General features: G+C 41.9%; 1 protein-coding gene across 13 annotated transcripts in view; it reads left to right on the top strand.

Moving 5' to 3' along the window:
- The window catches only part of LOC129763371 (serine-rich adhesin for platelets), a 30,305-nt gene extending 8,986 nt beyond the window's left edge, over positions 1-21,319 (top strand). For 6 of the 13 annotated variants that reach the window (XM_055762364.1, XM_055762360.1, XM_055762367.1 and 3 more), the window contains 8 exons: positions 2,619-2,844; positions 2,908-3,028; positions 5,537-5,727; positions 5,793-5,918; positions 5,984-6,492; positions 6,552-6,752; positions 11,062-11,601; positions 11,651-21,319. In XM_055762364.1, coding sequence (XP_055618339.1) covers positions 2,941-3,028; positions 5,537-5,727; positions 5,793-5,918; positions 5,984-6,492; positions 6,552-6,752; positions 11,062-11,601; positions 11,651-15,350 — 5,355 coding nt within the window. In that variant the 5' untranslated portion in view covers positions 2,619-2,844; positions 2,908-2,940 and the 3' untranslated portion in view covers positions 15,351-21,319. Of the gene's footprint in view, positions 1-1,716; positions 2,845-2,907; positions 3,029-5,536; positions 5,728-5,792; positions 5,919-5,983; positions 6,493-6,551; positions 6,753-11,061; positions 11,602-11,650 lie in introns of those variants that run through there. The other 7 variants (XM_055762369.1, XM_055762371.1, XM_055762365.1 and 4 more) reach the window with 6 other exon arrangements.
- Positions 21,320-21,507: the final 188 nt, after the last annotated feature.

Here is a 21,507-nt window from a genome sequence, read left to right as displayed (position 1 = left end):
AGTTTAAAGTCTCTATAATAAAAAACCACCACCACCACCACCGTAACGATCATTCTCATCCGAACCGTACACCACATCGTTTCGCATGACATCACATCAACAAACCAACACAAGCAGCCATGGTTGGATATGGCAAAGGAGGAAAAGTGAAGGGAAAGGCAAAATCCCGCCCGAACCGTGTTGATCTGGAGTTCCCCGCAAGGGTAGCTAGGCCGAGCGCGTTAGAACCAGTGCACCAGTCCACCTAGCCGGCGTTATATAGTTTCGGCCGCCGAAGTGATCGAGTTATCTGGCAAAGCTGCTCGCGACGATAAGAAAACCCGCATTCGGAACAGAACACATTCGGTTCGGTTGACATCAAGACAACAGGCAGTTGCAGCGAGTGGCGAGTGGCAAACGCAATCGCAAAACGGCATCAGGTAGCAGAAGAAAAAAGTTTGTTCTTTATACAAACTGCTTTGGTGGCAAATCCAGAACAAGGCGGCATCGAGGGCGTTCGAAATGGTTTTTTTCAAAACCACGAGTACTAAGTTTTCTAAATTGGAACCATTCCATAAAACAAGGCGCTTTTCAGGGCCATTAAACCTTCCAAAAAAGAGTTTAGGAAATACAGTTCAATGCTTTCTAAAACATTATCCAAAATAATAATAAAACACAAATTGATTTTTTCATAATTTGTTAGCCAGGATATGATGAGTATGTGAATTTGGCAGTTGTTCTGAGCTTATTGATAGTTGGGGACTTCCCTGATTATTCAATTTTCACCCATTCTTAAATTGTTTCCAGATTGAAAGTACAGTAATTTACTATTAGTTCGACATTTAGCTAAATGGACGGACATGTAATGCGACTTATTTAGTTGGAGATTTTTGTAAACATAGAGATCCAAATTATGACCCCACATTGAAAGTCGACACTGTACCACTGTCATCGCAAATGTTCAATTACAGGTTAAAATCACCTCCAATACGACACTGAGTGGCGCTTCGGCTCGTCGCATTGAATGTAATTTACTGTACAACATGTCACAAAGCTGGATGGGAAGAAATTTTCCAACTGTGAAGGCTGTGGCGAGTGGCAACAAATCGCTAAACAGGAAGGTTTAGCCGAACAAGATGGGAATATCGAGTGATAACAAAACAATAAACTCTTTAGATTGAAGATAATTTTGCGATCCTGAAAAGGACCCTTTTTAGCCTGCATGTGACTCCAACGAGCGAACAAATCGTAATGAATGTATTTTTTTGCCATCGCTCCCTTTTAACGCTCATTCGTTCGTCTCGTTGGACTCGCCCCTCTGGCTGAGTCTGCCGATTTGTCTCTATCCTGTGAGTGTGTACCGCTAGAGTATAAAACACGCGGACCCCAAAAAAATATCTTATTTTCTTTCAAACCGTAAACCCGTGTGGTTGTACGGCATCGGCATCGTGGACGTAACAAAGGAGGACAAGTTAAGGGAAAGGCAATGTCCCACTCGAATCGTGCAGGTGTGCAGTTCCCTGTTGGTCGCATTCACTGATTGCTCCGCAAGGGTAACTAGGCCGAACGGATTGGTGCCGGAGCACCAGTATACCTAACAGCGATTATAGAGTTTCGGCCGTCGGAGTGCTCGAGTTGGCTTGCAAAGCTGCTCACGACAATCAGAAAACCTGCATCAAGAACAGAGCAGCTTCGGTTCGGCGCTCATCAAGACAACAATTAGTTTCAGTGAGTGGCAAAGTGGTTCTCCGGCACGTCGCATAAAATGTAATTTACTGAACAACATGTCACAAGCTGGATGGGAAGAAATTTTCCAACTGTGAAAGCTGTGGCGAGTGGCAAACGCAATAGCTAAACAGGAAGGTTTAACCGAACAAGATTGGAATATCGAGTGATAACAAAAACACAACACCGAAGGTTCTTTTCAGAACCATCAACATATTCATAAAGAGTAAAAAGTAAACTAATCCATTTTTCAGGTAGATAGGAGGAGAAGAAAATAAAACAATATATTTAAAATATATATTTAACAAAAGCTGTGCCCTTTGTATAGTCCTACGTCACTCCGGTTATGTCCCCGACATTACCCACCCGTCTTTTTTAGGTCCCAACTCCGGGCCGCTATCTCCGTTCGTTGTACATAATCGCTTTTTGTGATCCAATGGTGATTTTTGCAAGCAGTGTGGCCATGGAAGGGTTGACATGGGGACCGTGTTCAGACCCGGATCAGCACAAGTCAGGAATGTGACATCTGAGCCTAGTACCTAGTGAATTTTGAGAAAATCGATCTTTCCGATCTTTTTGATAGTAGATTTTTGGATCCTATTCAAGGTTGTCAAATTAGTGGTCGTAAACTTATGAAGAGCAGTTTTGTAATGTTGATCATTACAAAACAAGTTATCACAAGTTATATTCACACCATCACATTCACTAGCCTGACAGGGAAACTTGTGACGAAACGGGATGATGACATCAGGTACAGCTAAAACGCTATTTTTTGGGAACAATATCAATGAATACATTCTCACTTAGGACATGCAGCAAAAAATAATCAAAATATGATAGAATTCAAACTCATAGGCTTAGTTAAAATAATTAATAGAATAATTAATACGTTTTATTATAATGTCTCATGTTAGGAACTGATAAACGAAGTGATGACCAAATAATATATTCTAATGTGCTCCGATGAAAATTTGTGAGATATTTGAAAATTGTTCATACGATCATAAGAAATATAGCTAGACGCGATGATCGTTATAAAATGTTCCAAGAACGAGGTCAAAGCTAAAGCATTTTCATCAAGTGTACCCCTAAATCTAATTGCGTTACCAGGAACGAAGCAACAAAACATTGCAAATCGAGGTTTGAAGTTCTTCTGCTATTTTCTGAGAACCACTTGAATCATATCAATTATAATATTTATAGTAGTATCCCGATATAGGAACTTATCATCTTGATATGAGTTCACTATTTAGCTCCATTAAAACCTTCGCAACTGGCGGAAATTCAAATGCCGACACGCCACCGATGCACAGCTATTGTCAAGGTTTGTACCTTCATATTTATAGGACTTATGTTCTGTTCTGTTACTAGCAAACTGAGTCAACTATATAACACTGTCGCAAATATTACAAGTGTTGATCAACAACCATTAGACCGGAGAAATTGTACAACTCCACCAAAGTTGATCAACATAGAGAATGAATCCATAATGCGCCAAACGGTCGATCAAAATCTCAAGGAAATTTTCTCTATTTATTCTAAAGAATTATTAAAGTGAATTATTATAATCGTCAATACACGGCAATAATTTCATCCAATATTGCGGTACTACTCATACCGAACCGATCCGCTGGCCATTAGATTAGTCAGGGTGTCCCACATCAAATTCCATCACGGAAAACAACGCTCTAGAAAATTACCTAGTTTACTGATCCTTTTAAAATTTTCAGACAAAACCATTAGTAAGCTTTTGGCATATTTATTTCATTCGACTTCAATACCATAACCGTATGCTAGCACCTTACGCTTAACTCCACTCATAAGGTTGTGTACAGCATCTGGCTGCTTCTTTTGTACGGAAATCCACTTTTTCTTCATGTCTTCCTCATTTGACCTCCTTAGGATGCTTCCGTAGTGCTTGCTTCATAATTCCCCAGTATTTTTCGATGGGCCCTAGTTCGGTGCGTTGGAGGAGAGGGGGGGGCTTATGTTCTTGGGTACGAAAATGACCCCGTTGGATTCGTACCACTCCAGGACATCCTTTGAATAGTGACACGAAGCTAGATCCGTCCAGAAGATCGTAGGGCCCTCGTGTTGCTGCAACAGAGAGAGCAGTTGCTTCTGTAGATACTCCTTGAGGTAGATCTGCCCGTTTACAGTCCCGGTAGTCACAAACGGCGCACTTCGTTTGGCACATGTGCAGGACGATGATTTAGTAAATCATGTATTTCTTGGCAAACTTTGAATGTTTCTACTTCTTACTTCTTTGAGACAATGAGTCTTAGTCAGCATCTAGGTGTAAATAATCCGGGCCCGTGAATTTCCCACCGTACTTTCCCGTTCGTCACGATTTGGAGCCTTCTGCAGTTTGTACATATGCAATCCCTCCCGGTCCTTGGCTCTATGAACGAAAGACTAGGACAGATTCGACTTTTCGGCCAGATCCCTGACCGAAGCATTGGGATTTCGCTTAAACGCTTTCACGACATACTTGTGATTCTGATTCCTGTGGTTCATTCTGACCACATTTCTCCTTCCGTTCGATGCTCAGAGTTTCGTAGCAACGATGTGCCCATGAGAGAGTTAAGGATTTTCCAGGTGCTTGCGCAAAATCAATTCGCGACGTTGCTTTTTGTGTGAACCCATTTTTTCCTCTTTTCGAAAAACTGACAACGATGAAAATACAGTGTAAACAATACACTCTAAACTACTTCTACCCAAATTTTGAAGAGGAAATACCCAATGGGCAATTTTTTCCGTGTTGCAATTTGATTTATATTGAAAAATTATGCACTCTAAGAAGCACCAACAATTGACGTGTAGCATGCATCATGTTAACTCGATGGAATTGCGGCTTTACACCGTCTTGTTGAAATAACGACATACAATTGTGGTACAAAAAACTCTGCAATCTGGGCCCTGTAGCGGTCGCCAATGACTGTTACGTTTTGATCGGAAGCATTTTTGTAGAACAACAGATGATTGAACCGGGCCACGACATCTAACGATGCATGTCATATTGAAATGTGAAAGTGTGAAAAACGATTTATGGTTGCTCGAATTAATTTCTCTCATGGACGATTATGTCGACCGTAGAATGGACAAAGAGCGCGATGAGTTTTTCGAACATAACTTTGATTTACGTGAAAAAAATCTGTAACGGAGAATCAAAGAAACAGCTGTCAAATTGGCGCACATGTTAAAAAAGTGTTCCCAAACAGCCCAAGTGATTATGAGTCTTCTTGAATGGCATTCACGTTCCCAGAGGAACTTTCACCGTCTCAACGTGGGCATTACTTAGGCCATTTTCATTAGTAGTACAGTTGAATCTCGATTATCCGCGGAATGATGTGGCAAGATCACCCCAGTTAACGGGTGCGCCAAACGGTCGATCAAAATCTCATGTACGGAGTTTTGAGGAACTCCAATTTCCTCAGCGAATTCCCTCGATTTAACGTTCCCAATCGCTACTCGGGAAGAACAAACGCTCAAGACGCCCTTCTCAAAGTGGAGCATGTGCCCCGCGATACTCTAACTGTTGAGTTACTGCAGGACCGCCGGTGCCCAAGCCCGGTTGTACGCTTTGGAGATGTCCAACGCAGCCAAATCAGTGTGGAGATTTTCCGTCCTTGCGTCATTCAGATCATACAGATTTAGAATAAAAATAAAGCGCCAAGAATATCTCAACAATGAAATGAACTCTTTAGATTAAATAATTTAATATTCTCAATACTCTAATCAAATACAAATTTCGAAGTCGTGTTGCATGTGTTACATAACAATGACCGTAATTACATTTATATATTTTGTTTTTTTTTACATTCTTGAAAAGAATCAGACGAAGTGAACATTTGCGTTTCACCACCACCGCCGTCACCTCCGCCGCCATCGACATCAAACTCAGACTATAATTTGAAAAAGATGGGAATTCCTGATGCTCAATCGGATTTCAACCAATGGCTCCATGCCATGAAAATGGTGGCGCGACTTCCTGGTGGCATGCCATCGGAGTTCCGCCGGAAGGTAATGTGTTTCAATGAACAAGGTTGTTTCATATCTAATATTCAACCTGTCGTTCTTTATGATAGCTATGGTTAGCCTTATCGGATCGCTATCTGCAGACCAAAAACATAGAATGGGACAAAGAAGCAGAGAAATGTTTATGTGATCGCTGGGGTGAAGACGATGAAGAACTTGGTGCTCAAATTATAAAGGTAAAAACAGATTCGATTCAATTGAAGCTCTTTTTTCACTTTTCACTTTATGTTGCAATTTTCAGGATCTACATCGAACTGGTTCTAGCTTGTGCTCGGGTCCGTCTGGAACAATCAACCAAGCGAAATTGAAACGTGTTCTGCTTGGGTATTCAAGATTCAATCCAGAAATAGGATATTGTCAGGGATTCAATATGCTTGGAGCATTGATTCTACAAGTCATGGACAAAAACGAAGCAGATTCAATCAAAGTAATGATTCTGCTTATAGAGGGATTACTCCCAGCTGGTTATTTCTGCGGTTCCTTAGGCGGTTTACAAGCGGATATGGCGGTTTTCAGGGATATATTAAGCACAAAGTTGCCAAGATTGGCCCGCCACTTACACAAGCTACAAGGTCCAGAAGGAGCTTTCGAACCACCATTAACAAATGTCTTCACAATGCAATGGTTCCTCACACTTTTCTGCACTTGCCTACCCATACCTTCGGTTTTGCGAATTTGGGATCTAATTTTAATTGAAGGCAGTGATATTCTACTACGAACCGCTTTGGCGATCTGGGGTCTTCTGGAAGAGTATATAAATAATTACAACGTATTGTTTCTTAGTTGTTTTAAATGTGTCTGTTTTACAGGAGAATTTTGGCAACCAAAACAGCGGATGATTTTTATTGCAAGATGGGAGCTCTGTCAACAGATTTGGTGAATGGCAAGATGATTGACGGCAATGGACTTGTTCAAAGAATTGTTGATGTCGGACCCATAGCAGACATACAGAAATTACGCGAGAAACATCTGTACGGTATCACCCAGCTGCAGGAATCGGCTCATCTCAGGTATTTAGTGCTTTAAGTTATTTGAATGCATATGAACGAATCCATCAAATCCATGAGATGTTTTCCGTATAAGTTCATTGTTCTTTCAAGTTCTTTCGGAAAAGTCCTGAATATTTCCACGATCATAACGAATCTAACCAAACTCGTATTAGAAATTTTTGTTATTGAAGTTGGAACACTCATGGAGTTACGTGGCATTAAAAATATGAACGGATTTCCGATGACTTGACATGCTGTTCATTTTTATGACGAACAATGTCACGATTAGTACGGAGTTTTGAGGAACTCCAATTTCCTCAGCGAATTCCCTCGATTTAACGTTCCCAATCGCTACTCGGGAAGAACAAACGCTCAAGAAGCCCTTCTCAAAGTGGAGCATGTGCCCCGCGATACTCTAACTGTTGAGTTACTGCAGGACCGCCGGTGCCCAAGCCCGGTTGTACGCTTTGGAGATGTCCAACGCAGCCAAATCAGTGTGAAGATTTTCCGTCCTTGCGTCATTCAGATCATACCTCAGGGTGGTCAGATCAATGGTCGTCCCGTAGCCTGACCGGAACGCGTGTTGACGGAAGTCCAGTAAATGGTTCTCGGGAAGATGTTGCATTAGTCGTCGATTCTCCATTCTTTCCATGATCTTGGAGACGCAACAAATATCGAGCGGTAGTCCTCTGATGATTGTTCAGTTTTGTCTGCTTTTTTCAATTGGAACAACCAGGCTTAAGGATCATTCTCGAGGGAAGTCATGCTCAGTTCAGATCTTGTAGAAAATTTCCAGCAATTTCGTTTTACCTGCTGGGGTAAGCTTCGCGAGAAGCGGATATCCTATCTCGTCCGGTCCGGCTGATTCACGCTTGGCGACAGAAAGTGCCAAGTTAAGTTTGGGTAGACTGAATAGTTGATTGATGTACGGGTTGGGATCATGAACAGGAATCTTATATAGATGAATAACGTTTATCGTAACTTGATTTCGTTTTGTGAATTCTATGGAGTAGCCTTCCAGGGCCGATAGCGATTAAAAGTGATCCCCAGAGCATTCGCAACTGCGAGTGGGTCGGCAAAAAGTGGACATGGTTATTCCCATTTGCTTTTCCCGCAGAGAGCATTGACTCACCGCCACAATTCGGTCGAGTTGTTGTCGTTGGAAATACCGTCGATGAATTTCTGCCAGCTGTCAGCTTTCGCGCTACGTTTTTTGTCCCTGTATTAATTTCGAGCCCTGCGGTAAGCTTCCACTGTTCTGATTTTTACTGGGTGTTCAGCGGGTAGTCGCCTGGCCACACGTAAGTCCTTTCTTTTCGATTTTATGGCTGCTTTCACAAAAGGGGGCCACCGCCGGGTTGCCCTCCTATCACGTATACAGCTGCTTCTTGTTATGGAGGTGAGAGCTGCGTGGAAGAGACCTTCGGAGAATTGGTTCATGGTTGCTGACCTTGGGACCCGGTTGAGATTATCTAGTAATTTCGCGACACTTGCTTGGTATCATGTCCAGTCTGCTAGGTCGTATTGCCATCGTGGTCGTCTGGGGGAGTGTTGAGGGCTTGTCGTCTGTTCGGGTAATGATCAGATAGTGATCACTTCCTAACAAATAAGAGTGTGCCACCGCAACAGACGAGGCACCATGTTGCGACTAGAAAAACTTAAGGATATCATCGTTTCGGTGCGGCCGTGTCCATCTCCTCTATAGCTTCTGGGATGACAACTCCACGTCGGATGTCGCTGGGACTACTCCACGTCTGGTGGTGCGCGTTGAAATCGCCTAGGACGAAGGTTGGACCACTGAAACTGCGAAGGATGCGGATCAACTCATTCTGTAGGTTGGGGATCCACGGATTCGGAAAGTAAAGCGAGATTATTGTCACCGGAGTGGGGTAGTAGATTTTCACTGCAACAGCTGGAAGTTCTATATTTAGATTCACTTCGGTGAACTGAAATGGCAGGCGAACCCCTACTGAGACAGAATGGTACAAATTGGATGTACTCATCTACAGTGATGTCCATATCCTTTGTGTAGCGAAGAGAAACTTAAATTCACCCTCATTTTCCGTCATCCACAACGGGAGCGCCTCTTTAGTCTATAATCACCATAGGTCTAGATATTGCGATCGCGCTAGATGGTGGGGTAGTAGCCGGAGTGGGGTAGTAAATTTTCACTGCAACAGCTGGAAGTTCTGTGTTTAGGTTCACTTCAGTGAACTGAAATGGCAGTCGAACCCCTACTAAGACAGAATGGTACAAATTGGAGTGTGTTCTCAGTACCCATCTACAGTGATGTCCATATCCTATGTGTAGCGAAGAGAAACTTAAATTCATCCTCATTCTCCGTCATCCACAACGGGAGCGCCTCTTTAGTCTATAATCACCATAGGTCTAGATATGTGCGATCGCGCTAGATGGTGGAAAGAGAGCACACAAACTTCCTACAGTGCAGTGGATAAATTCACTGGAGAACATACTTTCGTGAGCTCTTACCTGTGTGCTCTGGTTGGTGCTCTGGTGGATGCGCACAAGTAAAAGAACAGAAGTGCCTTTCAATTAACTTAGCGCTGTGGTTCGCTGGACAAAAGTATGATGTGATGATGTGATGAGTATGAATTATATGTGAAACATGCGAGTGGATTATATGTCGAATGAGATTGCACTCTTCAGTTTACTCTTCAGTGTACTCCTAAGTGTGGCAGAGTGCGGATCAGTGCACTTCAGTACTGGACACAGGCTTTCGCACACTCGAACTCCCAAGAATATAGCGAGTGTGACTCATTGGCACTAAGATTTCTCCCAACTAGCGCACACTGGCTCTTTAAATATTCGCCGGTGAAAGAGAAAAGCCCATGGTTTCTCTTTGGTGTGTGATGATTGTATCCTCAGTTTAGGCATCTATTCAGCTCTATGCTGTCGACCTTGTGGACTTCCTGAATATACAACACCATCAGGCAGTATTTCCGGACCAGTAGTTCAAAATCGCCTTAGTCATTGATGTAGCCGTTCATGTTCCATTGGATGGCCAGCGTTGAACCCGTATAACAGCTGTTGTTGGAGTTTCGACGTGTGTGCAATGCTGAAATATCGGTACCAGTATATGATGAGTGATGCGTGTTCTCGTTGTTGGGTTTTTGTTTTTGCAATTGGGCGTTTGGGCTGGGACACCGACACGGGTCTATCGGAGGAGACAGTCCAAGGGGATCCCACCGCCGGCGGAGGTGAGAAATCCACGGAAGAAGCTCGTGGTGGTCCTGGGACTGGTATTGCCTAATTACCGCTCACTGCGTAATTACCGGTCACTGTTCTCCATCGGTCGTATACGTGAGCGTTCGTCGTTGCGTCCGGCGGCATGGCATTAGAGCATCAGAGCTCGTCTCGCAATCCTTGACGACCGTTCTGCTTTTTTTTATCGGTAGTTTGGAGAGGCTCACTAGGCGCCGGAGAGTGTTACCTAGTTCCGGTTGATCAGTAACTTCCGCACCAGGGGGGGGTCTACCTACCCGGAGCTCCGTCTGGTTCCATCTGTCCCTCATTGGCCTGCAATAAATACGGGGGTTGTACCCGTTTGTAAGTTTCGCTTTTTCTAATGGGTGTCCGGGGTTGTCTACCAATTCCGGTCCTCCAAAAACTTCCGCACTGACAGGGTCCAGGCTACCCAATAGGATGTTGTCGGTGGTGAATTCGCGGTTGATCTTGTTGTCTTGGTTGTTGGAATTGTCCTCTCGTCGAATGTAAGTGTTCTCTTGATTGTGTTTTTAGCCATTGAGGTTTGGTTCGGCAATTGTCGGGATTGGTCTGACGGGCTAGAGAGAAGGTTTTTGCGCGTAATTTACGGCGAAAACTCGCTCAGTTCCAATTCGTCGTAGTTTTCTGGCTCATCGGTCAAAACATTGAAATCAATATTTATTTCTTCGATTGGTAGGGAAATGTTTCCCTCATCATCGGGAATCTGTATGGTTTGGTTATGAAGACTGGTAGAGGATTTATTTTTTTTTTTCATGTACGATTTCATGTCCGATTTTGTTTCGTGTTCAACAGTGTTCACAACATTTGAACCCATAAAATACTAATTGAAAATCGCACCATTCAAAGGATGTAAAATGATCTACTTTAATTGCTCATCCACTGCAATGCACTTACGCCAGCGCATGATACATTTCTGATACTCGATTAGATTTTCAAGATGGTCATGAAACAAGATTCGTGAGGCATGGTGATTATGAAAATTGTTATTCCGAGAACAATTGGCTTAATGTTATGTGTATTTTAGTACTTAAGCTTGTTTGATGTTTTATTAACATAACTGAATTAATTCCCGTTTGCCCTCCAGGATATTCTACTCGGACGATGAAGGAGAATCCGATGAGGATTCCCGTTTGGCAGTCACAGCAACCGCGTGGGGCCTTCGCTCTGGCAGAAGAGCCTCTCTCGGTATCCCAAATAACATCCGAAGTGCTTGCGAGGGAAAAGAAAAAATCAATCTCGATATTTCACTGCTCAAAAAGCAATATGACAAACTGAGAGAACGACAACGACAGGCACACATAATATTAACGGCTGCTGTAGCTAGACATCCAGTTCCCAATACGCAAAGTGGTAACTCATTGCAGGTCAATCAATTACTAATAGGCAAAAATGCTCTGCTCAGTAGTAAAGGAAAACGACTGGGACCACCACAAGGTTCTGTCCCTCCGATTAGATCACAGTCCAACAAGTCCAACAAGCTACCCAAATCGGGAAACGCTAAACCGCCCAAGCCAATAGAAACGTTACACTGGAAAGATATGGATGAGAAACAACACAAGGGAAGCATAAAGAAGAAAGACGTTAGGAATCCGACCGCCAAGGATGACATAGATGCATTGAAAAGGTAAATTTATTTAATTAACTATAGCACTGATTACATTGTGGTTTTTTAGGGAATCTCCGAAACTTACGAAATCATCTAGCGCCTCATCAGCTATTAGTAACATATCTGAAACAACGACCTCTTCGATCGGTCCTAAACTACGGAGCGAATCATCGTCTTACAGTGAAGAATCCGATGATAGCTCGAGTACCAGCACATCCCTTTGCGACGACGAAAATCAGTTACTAAGTACTTCTTCGCTCGAGGCCTCACCAATGAAACGACGACTAACACCTGACAGTATCAAAGAAGTGCCTGATGAAGAACAGTTGGTTGTGACTACCGAAAATTCAAGTTTTTCTAATTTTTCATTACTAGTTGACACCCAACGTAGTGAGCCAACTCTACCGGACATAGCAGAGGAAAGTTTTTCAGAAACACAAAACAGCTCTACTGAAATGCCTTTTTCTGTAAAAACAGATGGAATGAAGACAGAAGATTCCAAAATACCTCCTGAAATTTCAACCATCGGGCCAACAGAACTGATGTCAAATCCAAATAAATCGCTTTCAATTGCCATAACTAGTACCAGTCAGCTATCTCCGATTCCAGATATCAGTCATTATGTCAGCTTGTACACAATAAGCCCATTGAAAACTCCATCATCAATTATTGATTATTCTGACTACCTTAACAATATTCCTAGCGAAAATACAATCACGGCGAATGCTCAAGGCACCGACATTAAAGACGCAATATCATTCAATGTAAGTGACGAAGGAGTCACCAATCAGTTATTCGAAAGAATGAATGCAGCCGACCGACCTAACAAGTTAGATTTAAACATAGCTGAGGACCGAAAGGCTAGCGAATCGCTAATCGATACTACCGAATATATACTAGATCATAGCGATAATACATCAAAGCTTGAAAACTACAGCTTCACAAATTTATCCAACAGATCTTCAATGACTTCACCCTTCGCTCTGGAGCCGCCTGTCAGATCAATTATACAGCAAAATTCACCTCCTTTACCAGCTAGTAGTGATATTTCATTCATACCGTCTGAGATGACACCGATCATTCACACAGTTACTAGACAATATCAGATTGCAGATGTTCCTACTCCACCTTCGAAAGAAACTCCGGACGACGTGGAGCAATATTTAGTAACCCGCATGAAATTTATGAAAGAAAAGTCTTTCTCCATGGACGATCCTTCTAAATACATTGATATACACCCAGAAGATATTTCAAAACGCTCTGCGTCGGAAGGATTAGTGTCGACTGACATAAATATGTATAAAAGCAGTAAAATGTCTGAAATTATCAAAGAAAATTCGTTAATATTGGACCGAATCATAAGAAAAACAATTCTACCAGATGAAGTGGAACTAGAGGAAACAAAACTAATGAGCACGATTATCGAATTGCAACCAAAAACAAAAGCTTCACAAGAGGCAGTCAAAGTATTGGATGACTTCACAACCAAGACTGAATTTGCTATATTCACTCAAAATAATTTGCAAAGTATGGAAATAACAGCGAAACCAGCAAACCCCGCTGATATCTCATCCGATGAAGGGCTACTTCCTTCAAGTAAAAAATGCTGCGTTGATTCAGATGCTAATTCGAAGAGTAAAATCTCTATAGATTGTACATCTGAGCCGTTTCCACCTAAAGCTGACCAGGGAAAAATGTATTCATCCAGCTCAAATAAGATTTCATCCAGTAATGAAAACATCGAAACAATGGAATCGTCGGATGAAACTATATCAAAAACTGATCTCATAATAAGAAGAACTGAGGAACAGTTGGCCAGGTTCAAAGAACCCGAACCGACATATTATGTTCGGAGCGAAAATTTCCGAGAAATTATCGTACCTGCAGAGGAAGAGGAATTTCAAGAGAAACATAACACTAAGAATGTTCTAACTGAACCGGTATTCAGTGTTGGCAGCACTGACACAAAAATGTCTCAAGTGGCTCTTACCCAAAAATGTCCTGAAATAGAACCATCGAAAGCTCTCGATAACACTGTAAACACTATAGACAAAAAGGATGGTAGGAAAACAACTGTTAACGAAGAGCTTCGCGAACCACTAATATTCACTGAAATTGATATCAGAAAAACGACTCCATCAAAAACGGATGAGCTAATTAAAAAAACTGAAGAGCAACTAGCCCGCTTTCGAACTCACGACAAGAAAGTGCTTGAGAAACTGGAGAAAAGACTGTCTTTGATCGATTTCAAACTCGACGAAACGCTTCCTAATTCCGAGCAAACAATCGAACGAAGATCGTCTAGTAAGGCCGAAGAAGTAATAAAAAAATCTGAGGAGCAAATATCACGCCTAAAAATAGAAAGTTCTTTTATAACTAAAAAATCTCCAACTCGTTTGAATATTGACGACTCGACCAATGAGGGGAAGTTGATGGTCTGTTCGTCCAAGACCGAAGAAATAATCAAGAAAACCGATGAACAACTAGCCAGGTTCAAAGCTGCCGCAGAGAGTAATGCAGAGAAAAGAAAGAGTCGCCATGAAATAGATGAACTACTACAGCAGAAAGCCTTCTGTTCTGATGCGATGGTGTACAGTTCTTCTGATAATAGTCTGGATAACATTTCTATTAGAGATCCAGAAGAAGCGATAATCGTAAAGCATGCTCAAGCTGAAATCATGAAAGCTATTAAAATTCCCGAAGATGTCAAAAGTTCTAAGACCGATGCTATTATCAAAAGAATCGAAGTAGGGAAACTGAAACTCGGTGATGATTATATTACGACTATCAAAACTATTGATTACCTTAAGCAATCGAATGCTAATCTATCCGCCACACTTTCATCGATAGAGAGTTCAATTAAAGCTATCGACGGGTTATGCGAACATGACTCGGAGATTCAATCCAATCGGATAAATGATACTATAAACAATCTCGAAAAATCGTTTAAACAATTTGATCAAATAAACTCAAAGACACCTGTTGTAATGATTCATGATTTCTCAACAAGCCCACCTGGAGGACGTTGCAGACCAGCTTGTTCCAACAGACCAAGTCGATCCCGTAAAAGAAAAGAATATTCGCCACGCCATAAAAAAGAGAAAGATCATGATGACCGGGGATGCATAAATCTACATACAGAAAATAGTAGCGAGTATTCATCAGATAATCAGTCTGTGGATAAAGAGTCTATGAAAAGTTACACATTCTACTCATACTACAGCACTTCACCACCAATCACTCCAAGATTAGTTTCACCAGAGAACCTGCCTTTGGAATGCACTGAAAATACTCATCCATCAACCTCCAAAAGCATATCCAAGGATACATGCACTCAACAAAAGGACACGCAAGTAATTAAATTTGACAAGTCACCTTCGTCGCCCATTATCAGTAAATCGTACTTGGAATCACTGAAACCAGCAACTCCAATTGCATCAGGACGTACGACACGTTCGGCGGAGAATTCGCCACCTTTTCATCCCCAACAAACCACAGCATTCCATCCAAGTGCACCACATTTCCTAAGTAAACATGGTGGTCTACTTCGTCAGAAATCAAGCAACGAGAGTGATCACTCGCACGTCAAGAGTTGTGACAACATTCTATTGCGATTCGACTACAAAAATATATCAGCGATCGCAGCTAGCTATCCAGTTTCTAGTGCCCTGTTACCATCGCCAACGAAATTTCGTAGTCTGGATTTCAACAACGACCCTGCGCTTAGTCTCAGCCCTGCCTCTACGCCAAACAAAACATTGAACTAGGCATGTAATTTTACGATTATGAGAAATGTTTCCCCTGTGATATACAACTAGCTATAAATATTTCTAAGCGGTATGTAGTTTAATTTAAGAAATTCGATTACAGTTAGAAAGGAATTAGAGTGTTTTTAGGATAGGAAGCAGTTGATACGTCATTATATTCAAACATCGTCAGTTTGTACGATGACATATAAATGCGCCGCTATTGACGGATCCATCTGCTGACCTCGAATCGAAACGCTTCATAATTCCCTGTAATCTGACGTATTAGTTTACGCAACATAAAATCGGAGAAAATAGAGAAAATATTCTAATGTTTTGTTGTTCACATATCTTTGATATACAATACATTCAAAACCCTTGGTGGATGAAAGGAATGCGAAGACATAGAATTGCGGTATCTCTCGTATATGCCTAGAGTCTCATGCTTTCGAAAAAATATGGTTTCAGCAGTTCCTTATACATAAAAGTCCCACCAAACCCTAATTATAGTCTACACATCATAGCTTTCTAGTCGCATCGTCAACTCTGACACTCCGCCAAATAAAAAACCGATATTTTTTGCATTTGGGATTCTCGAAATACATTCACTTCTCATCGTCAATTCAATGCAGATATCTCTCTCCCTCTTTTTCTCTCTTTCTCTTCCCTCTCTCTCTTTATCTCTCACTCTCTCTCTCTCGGCAGACGGATCGTTATCCACGTTGTATAGGGGCTCTTCCCTGTTTTATTAAGGGGTTAGGAAAGCTCTACCAACCTTTCCTGGGAAGGGTTAACCCAAACGTCGTGTGGAACTCTCACCCACTAAAACCAAACTCTCTACTCGTAGCATCATTCCGTCCGGGACCACATCTTGGCGATTACTTTGGGGGGCGACTGTGCTCATGCACTTCACCTGTTGTTGATACCCTTTTTTCTGTTTTCGTTTCGTTTCATTAGGGCAGCATCCCGTCAAGACGTGCATCGATTAGGAATTGCCTTCCAACTTTACACGCAACAGTAACCCTCGCGGGATTTCTCTTCTCAATGGAGCGCCAATTAGGCAATGCCCTCCAACTTAACATGCACTCCATCACAGCAACTCACATGGGATATGCACCAGTTTAGTGACGTCCTTCTTGACGCTCGCTCCGTCAGAATTGTTGAGCATGATTCTCGTCAGTACTTTGATTGCCTTCGTTGCTTTTTTAGAAGCGTAGTCGACGTGACTGCTGAAGTTCAGTCGATCATCGATCTGCACTCCCAGCTATTCCAAATTTCGCATCGAAGTTATCGAGTGCTCTCCGATGGTGATTTCTGCCCGTTGCACCGCCCTGCGGTTACTGGCAATCAGCATTTTCGTCATGTGGTGTGCTATCTGTAGTTTCACACGTTGCATCCAACATCCGAACATGTCTATCGACTCGGTTGCAAGCATTTCCAAGGATTCTCCTGTCACGTGGATGACGATGTCATCCGCGAAGCCAATGATCTCCACACTTCTGGCCAGATTCAGTTTTAGTAGGCCATCGTACTGCGTTCGGAATTATCAATTTTATCCTTTCTATATGGCGTGGGTGGCCAGGTCGCCAGGTGGCGGAAATAACCCTTCCACGAAAACTTTCAGTATTTCAGGACACATTTCGAAAGGTGTCGTTGGGCCTCTGAGCTTCACCATTAGCACTCGGTAGACATTGCCCAATGGATTGACGTCCACGTCTCGGTATAACTCTCTGAAGCAATAAGATTTACTCCGCTTAGTCGCCCGTTTAAGAGTTTCTCTAAATTCCACTCTCCGCTCTTCTCTGGTGTCGTTGCTTGACCGTTGGAAGCGTCTTCTGGCGCGAAGACGGTTGGCCTGAAGCACGTCAAGTGCCTCACTCAACCAATAGACTGGAGGTCGCTTAATACCTGGGTTCACTTTTTCTTGGCATTGTTATATCACATGTTTTTGCTAACGTTTCCGTCAGTTCATCCGCGTTCATGTTCAAGACGCCGCTCTCCACGAGTAGTGATTCGATGAAAAGGGCCTTGTCAATGGTTCTTGTCTTCCAACTGCGCGGGTATGTTCTATTTGTCCTTACTGTAACGGAGTTTTGTTGGCCAATGGTATAATGGCGAATGGCTTGATGGTCACTGTGGGTGTATCTTTCGCATATCCTCCACCTCATTTTCCTCATTAACGACGGACTGCAGAAAGTCAGGTTGATGAAGGACTCTCGGCCATCTACGTACGCGGAAGGTACTAGTAGTGCCTTCGTTGCACAAGGCCACTTCCAACTTGAGCAGAGCTTCCAGTAAAGTAGTCCCTTTCGCGTTGGTGCATCTGCTTCCCCACTCTCCTGCCCAAGCACTGAATTCCCCTCCTTTAACGACTGGTTTTCGTTCGGCGATCTCCTCGGTGAGGACATCCAGCATGTAGTGGAACTGGTCCATCGTTCATCTGAGAAGTGTGTAGCAATTGCAAATGAAAATTCCGTCGATCTTTCTGATTACGAAACCCTCGCGAGACCTCGAGACTACCTCCTGAATGGAATATCGGCCAATGACTTGGATGGCGGCCATTCTCACTTTATCCGTCACCCAATTACCGTTACCGGAGGGAACGTTATCGGTGCCGCTCTGGTCGTCGTTGTCACCCAGCTCTTCGCTGTCGCCCTGGGTGGCATTATCGTCTTGATCGTCGTTTTTGTGATCGTCCTTGCGTTTTTTAAGCAATTCTTCATCTGCTGGTGATTCCTTTTTCCTTTTATCCGATCGGTTTCGTGGAATCTTTGGCGTCATCTGTCCAGCTGCAGCTTTCTGCAAGGCTTCCGTGAGTGCTTTCTGAGCAGTTCTCGCCTTTTCGACGAGTCTATTGTGCTCCTTCATAGTTAGTTTCAAGAGAAATCTTAGACCTAACATCCTGGACTTGATCTTCTTATGTACGTTGGGTTTGTCCTGCACGAAGGTGTAGAGTTCTCTGACCCTCGTCATGATCGTACTCAGGATGCTATTTTCAGTCAGTCCTCCTTCCCGGGTTAAACTACTGCTGGACTTTGGCAGGAAAAGAGGATTGATCCTCCGACTTTGCTGAGTCTTAGGTATTCCTCCATTACTGCCACTAGAGCCTGGTTGTACATAGTCGCCTTTTTGTGATCCCATGGTTGACACGGTCCTGTTGTTAACGGGACGGAAGGAACCGCACTATTACCCCACACGCCGTTTCAGGAAGGTATAACCCTTACTTACTCAGGGAACAGAGTAGCACAATTGTCGGCCTTTAGCGTCGCATTTTATCCGTTTCCGTGCCATGTTCGTTTTCCATATCATACCAATATATCGTGATTAGGATCTTACTGGTGTCGATCCTGATGTGCTTGGCACTCCTTTCGTTGCTCCTGTATACGGTATTTCTACCGTGCATTCTCCATAGGCTTTACCACGCCCTTACCTGCGTTGTCACCCGATTAGTCGCCTTCTACGACAGGGTCCAAGGGACCAAGATCCAACTGGCTATTCCAGGCCGGCGGCTCCACGGATCACGGCTGAAGCAGTTGAGATGAGCCCAATGTACGTTGCAGTTCGTTCAGGAAGGCACTGTTCTTCGTTGGCATTTTCTCGATTTTGGAAAGGTGTGCGAGCTGCCTGAATTCAAAATTATTCGGCATCGAGGAATAATCAACCCTGTTCATAATTCATAATTAATGTAGATGGAGGACTAGACGAGTACCCTCGTTATAAAAAGATCATGGATATTTTCGATTTAATCTCGATGCAATATTTGTTGCTACAAATGAAATGGCTCCTCTTTCCCGAGAGTTAGCAGGTTCAATACTTCCTCATGATCATGACGAATCTCACTTGGATGAAAAACTCAAAACCAGGGTCCCGGAACTGGAAATGAAACATTTTGAGTATGCATTTTGACTGACACATTTTATGTTAGCGTTACGTAATTCAAATGTGAGGGGGGTTTATCGTGCATTACTTATTGTTACACAGGGGGAGGGGGTCCAAAACCCGCTTTTTTAGCGTTACGTAATTTGTGTACCACGCCTTAGCAGCGCACTTAATAGTTTAAATGGTTGAATTGCCGCTATGTATAATGGATACACGTATTGACACGCTTCGTTTAGAAGTTAGCATTCCCTAAAAATCATACGCATTCGTCAATAGTCATGGTATATATGTCATCTCACAGAATCATTAGAGATGCAATACATCTAGATATTAATCGATCCAACTTAACCATGTTCTCGATAATACATTTGCTTATGTTCAATGTTCCGAAAACGTTCATAATTTGAAGTTCAAAAGTTTCATTACGAAAGAAAATATATCAAATTTTCACGGGCTCGTGCAATATTTAAGGTTCATTAATCCAATCCAATTTCAAACAAACTGTGAATTCGCAAGAGAGTCAACGGTCAAGCATGATCGAAATTGTATAAATATTGGAATGATCTAATTAAATTGAAGTGAAGTGATATCCTCTATATTATTTCGTATTGTAGAATAACAAGAAGATGCAGTCCTTTTCATTTGAATAACATTCCTGTTTTATACCCATATGCACCCCTTTCGATTGTGTCGTTTTGCTTTATGAATCTATTCATGCCATCTATTTTCTAAAGAATCAAAACTGGAAAGTTTGTTTTTCTATAAATTATAATTTTGCTACTATAATTTGTTCGTAATAACGCTACAATCCAATTGGCACCAAACTGGTAGATTATATGGTTCTGGAACCAAATAACCCTCCATATTATCCTGTTTCTGCGAAATGTTATGTTAGGTTTTGAGGTTGTACTATTGTTAGAATCTGGAGTGAATAGCATAAATATAAATTAATTCATTCGGAGGTGGCGAAATTTTGAGGCACGCGTCGTAATACATTCCCATAGTATTGAATTGTGCGAAATGTTCGTGCCGATTTTTAGAAATAAATTAAAAAAAAAACTTTTAATAGATAGACATACATTAAAAAATTCCCTCTTCCTAAAACTTGTTTGATTTTTAGTAGAAAATATGCTTCTTTTGGCCGTCGGAGGAATGGATGTTTTTGTCCTCAAGAGAATTTTGCAATTTTTTGATTTTTTTTTTTTTTTTGGACCTGAACATCTATCTATAATCCATAATACCAGTCAAACTAAAAGAATGGTCGGGTAGCTCTAATGGAACACAACCTCTAGCATACTGGGTAATTCTAGACGATTGTCCTGGACCACTATCTTTTATTCATCCAGTTGCAAGCAGTGCCTGTTGGAATGTATCGATTGGTTGCTCCCAATCCCAAACACAGAGCATTACTTTAATCGGGTGAAGACCGACTTTGAGAGTGGTGATTTCGTTCATATCGCTTGCCAAAAAAAATCACTCAACATTGTGTGGTTTTTTCACCACTCATCATGCTTTGCTTAAAAAAAGAGTGTTTTCTTCTAAGTCGTCGTTGTGAATGCGGCACGAACTTTCCATGCAATATTTTTCTTCGAATATTTTTGACATTCTAAGCATTCTAAAAAAGTCTAGAAAAAATATAAGTTTTACATGTTGCGTGATAATAAAGCTTTCCACTTTTTTTAATTGTTTTTCTTAGTTCTGTAGATAGTTCTTCAATAAACGTTTGAGTAATACTGACTAAAATCAGAATTGTATAAAAAAAGTTGAGTGATGCTAGAACTATAATAATGAGTAGAACATCTTTGTCGTCTTATGATTAGTTAGTAAATGTAAATGTACTTTGAAGCAGAAGCGTAAAAATATTCTGAAAATATTCCACATTAATTGGAAACACTGTATATGCACTGGAAAGCTTCTTAAATGACTAATTTTCAAGAGATTTGAAAATCAGGAACCGAGGAATAACATACTCCACGTGAGTGAATAAATTACTAGTCAATATGTATACTAGTCGTGGTAGTTTATATAATGTTAAGTTTCGAATTAATGCGACGAGATGATGTTTTGTATCAGGTCTGACCACGTGTATTAAACATAGTAGAAATTGAAAAGTGTTTTCTATAACGAAAATAGTCCGAAAGAAATTCTCTCAACACGAGAATATACGACATCGGTACTAATCTGAATCAAATACGGTGCAAGAATGATTCTTGCGTCAATCTTCAATACCACCATACAGGAACGATTCGGTTTCCAAGAGAGTCGGAGAAGCAACTTCGTGATAGTGATAAGATGAAAT

Source organism: Toxorhynchites rutilus, chromosome 1, assembly GCF_029784135.1.
Source record: "Toxorhynchites rutilus septentrionalis strain SRP chromosome 1, ASM2978413v1, whole genome shotgun sequence".
Lineage (NCBI taxonomy): Eukaryota > Metazoa > Arthropoda > Insecta > Diptera > Culicidae > Toxorhynchites > Toxorhynchites rutilus.
The sequence above is the reverse complement of the archived record's forward strand: the minus strand, read 5'-3'. Positions and strand labels throughout refer to the sequence as shown.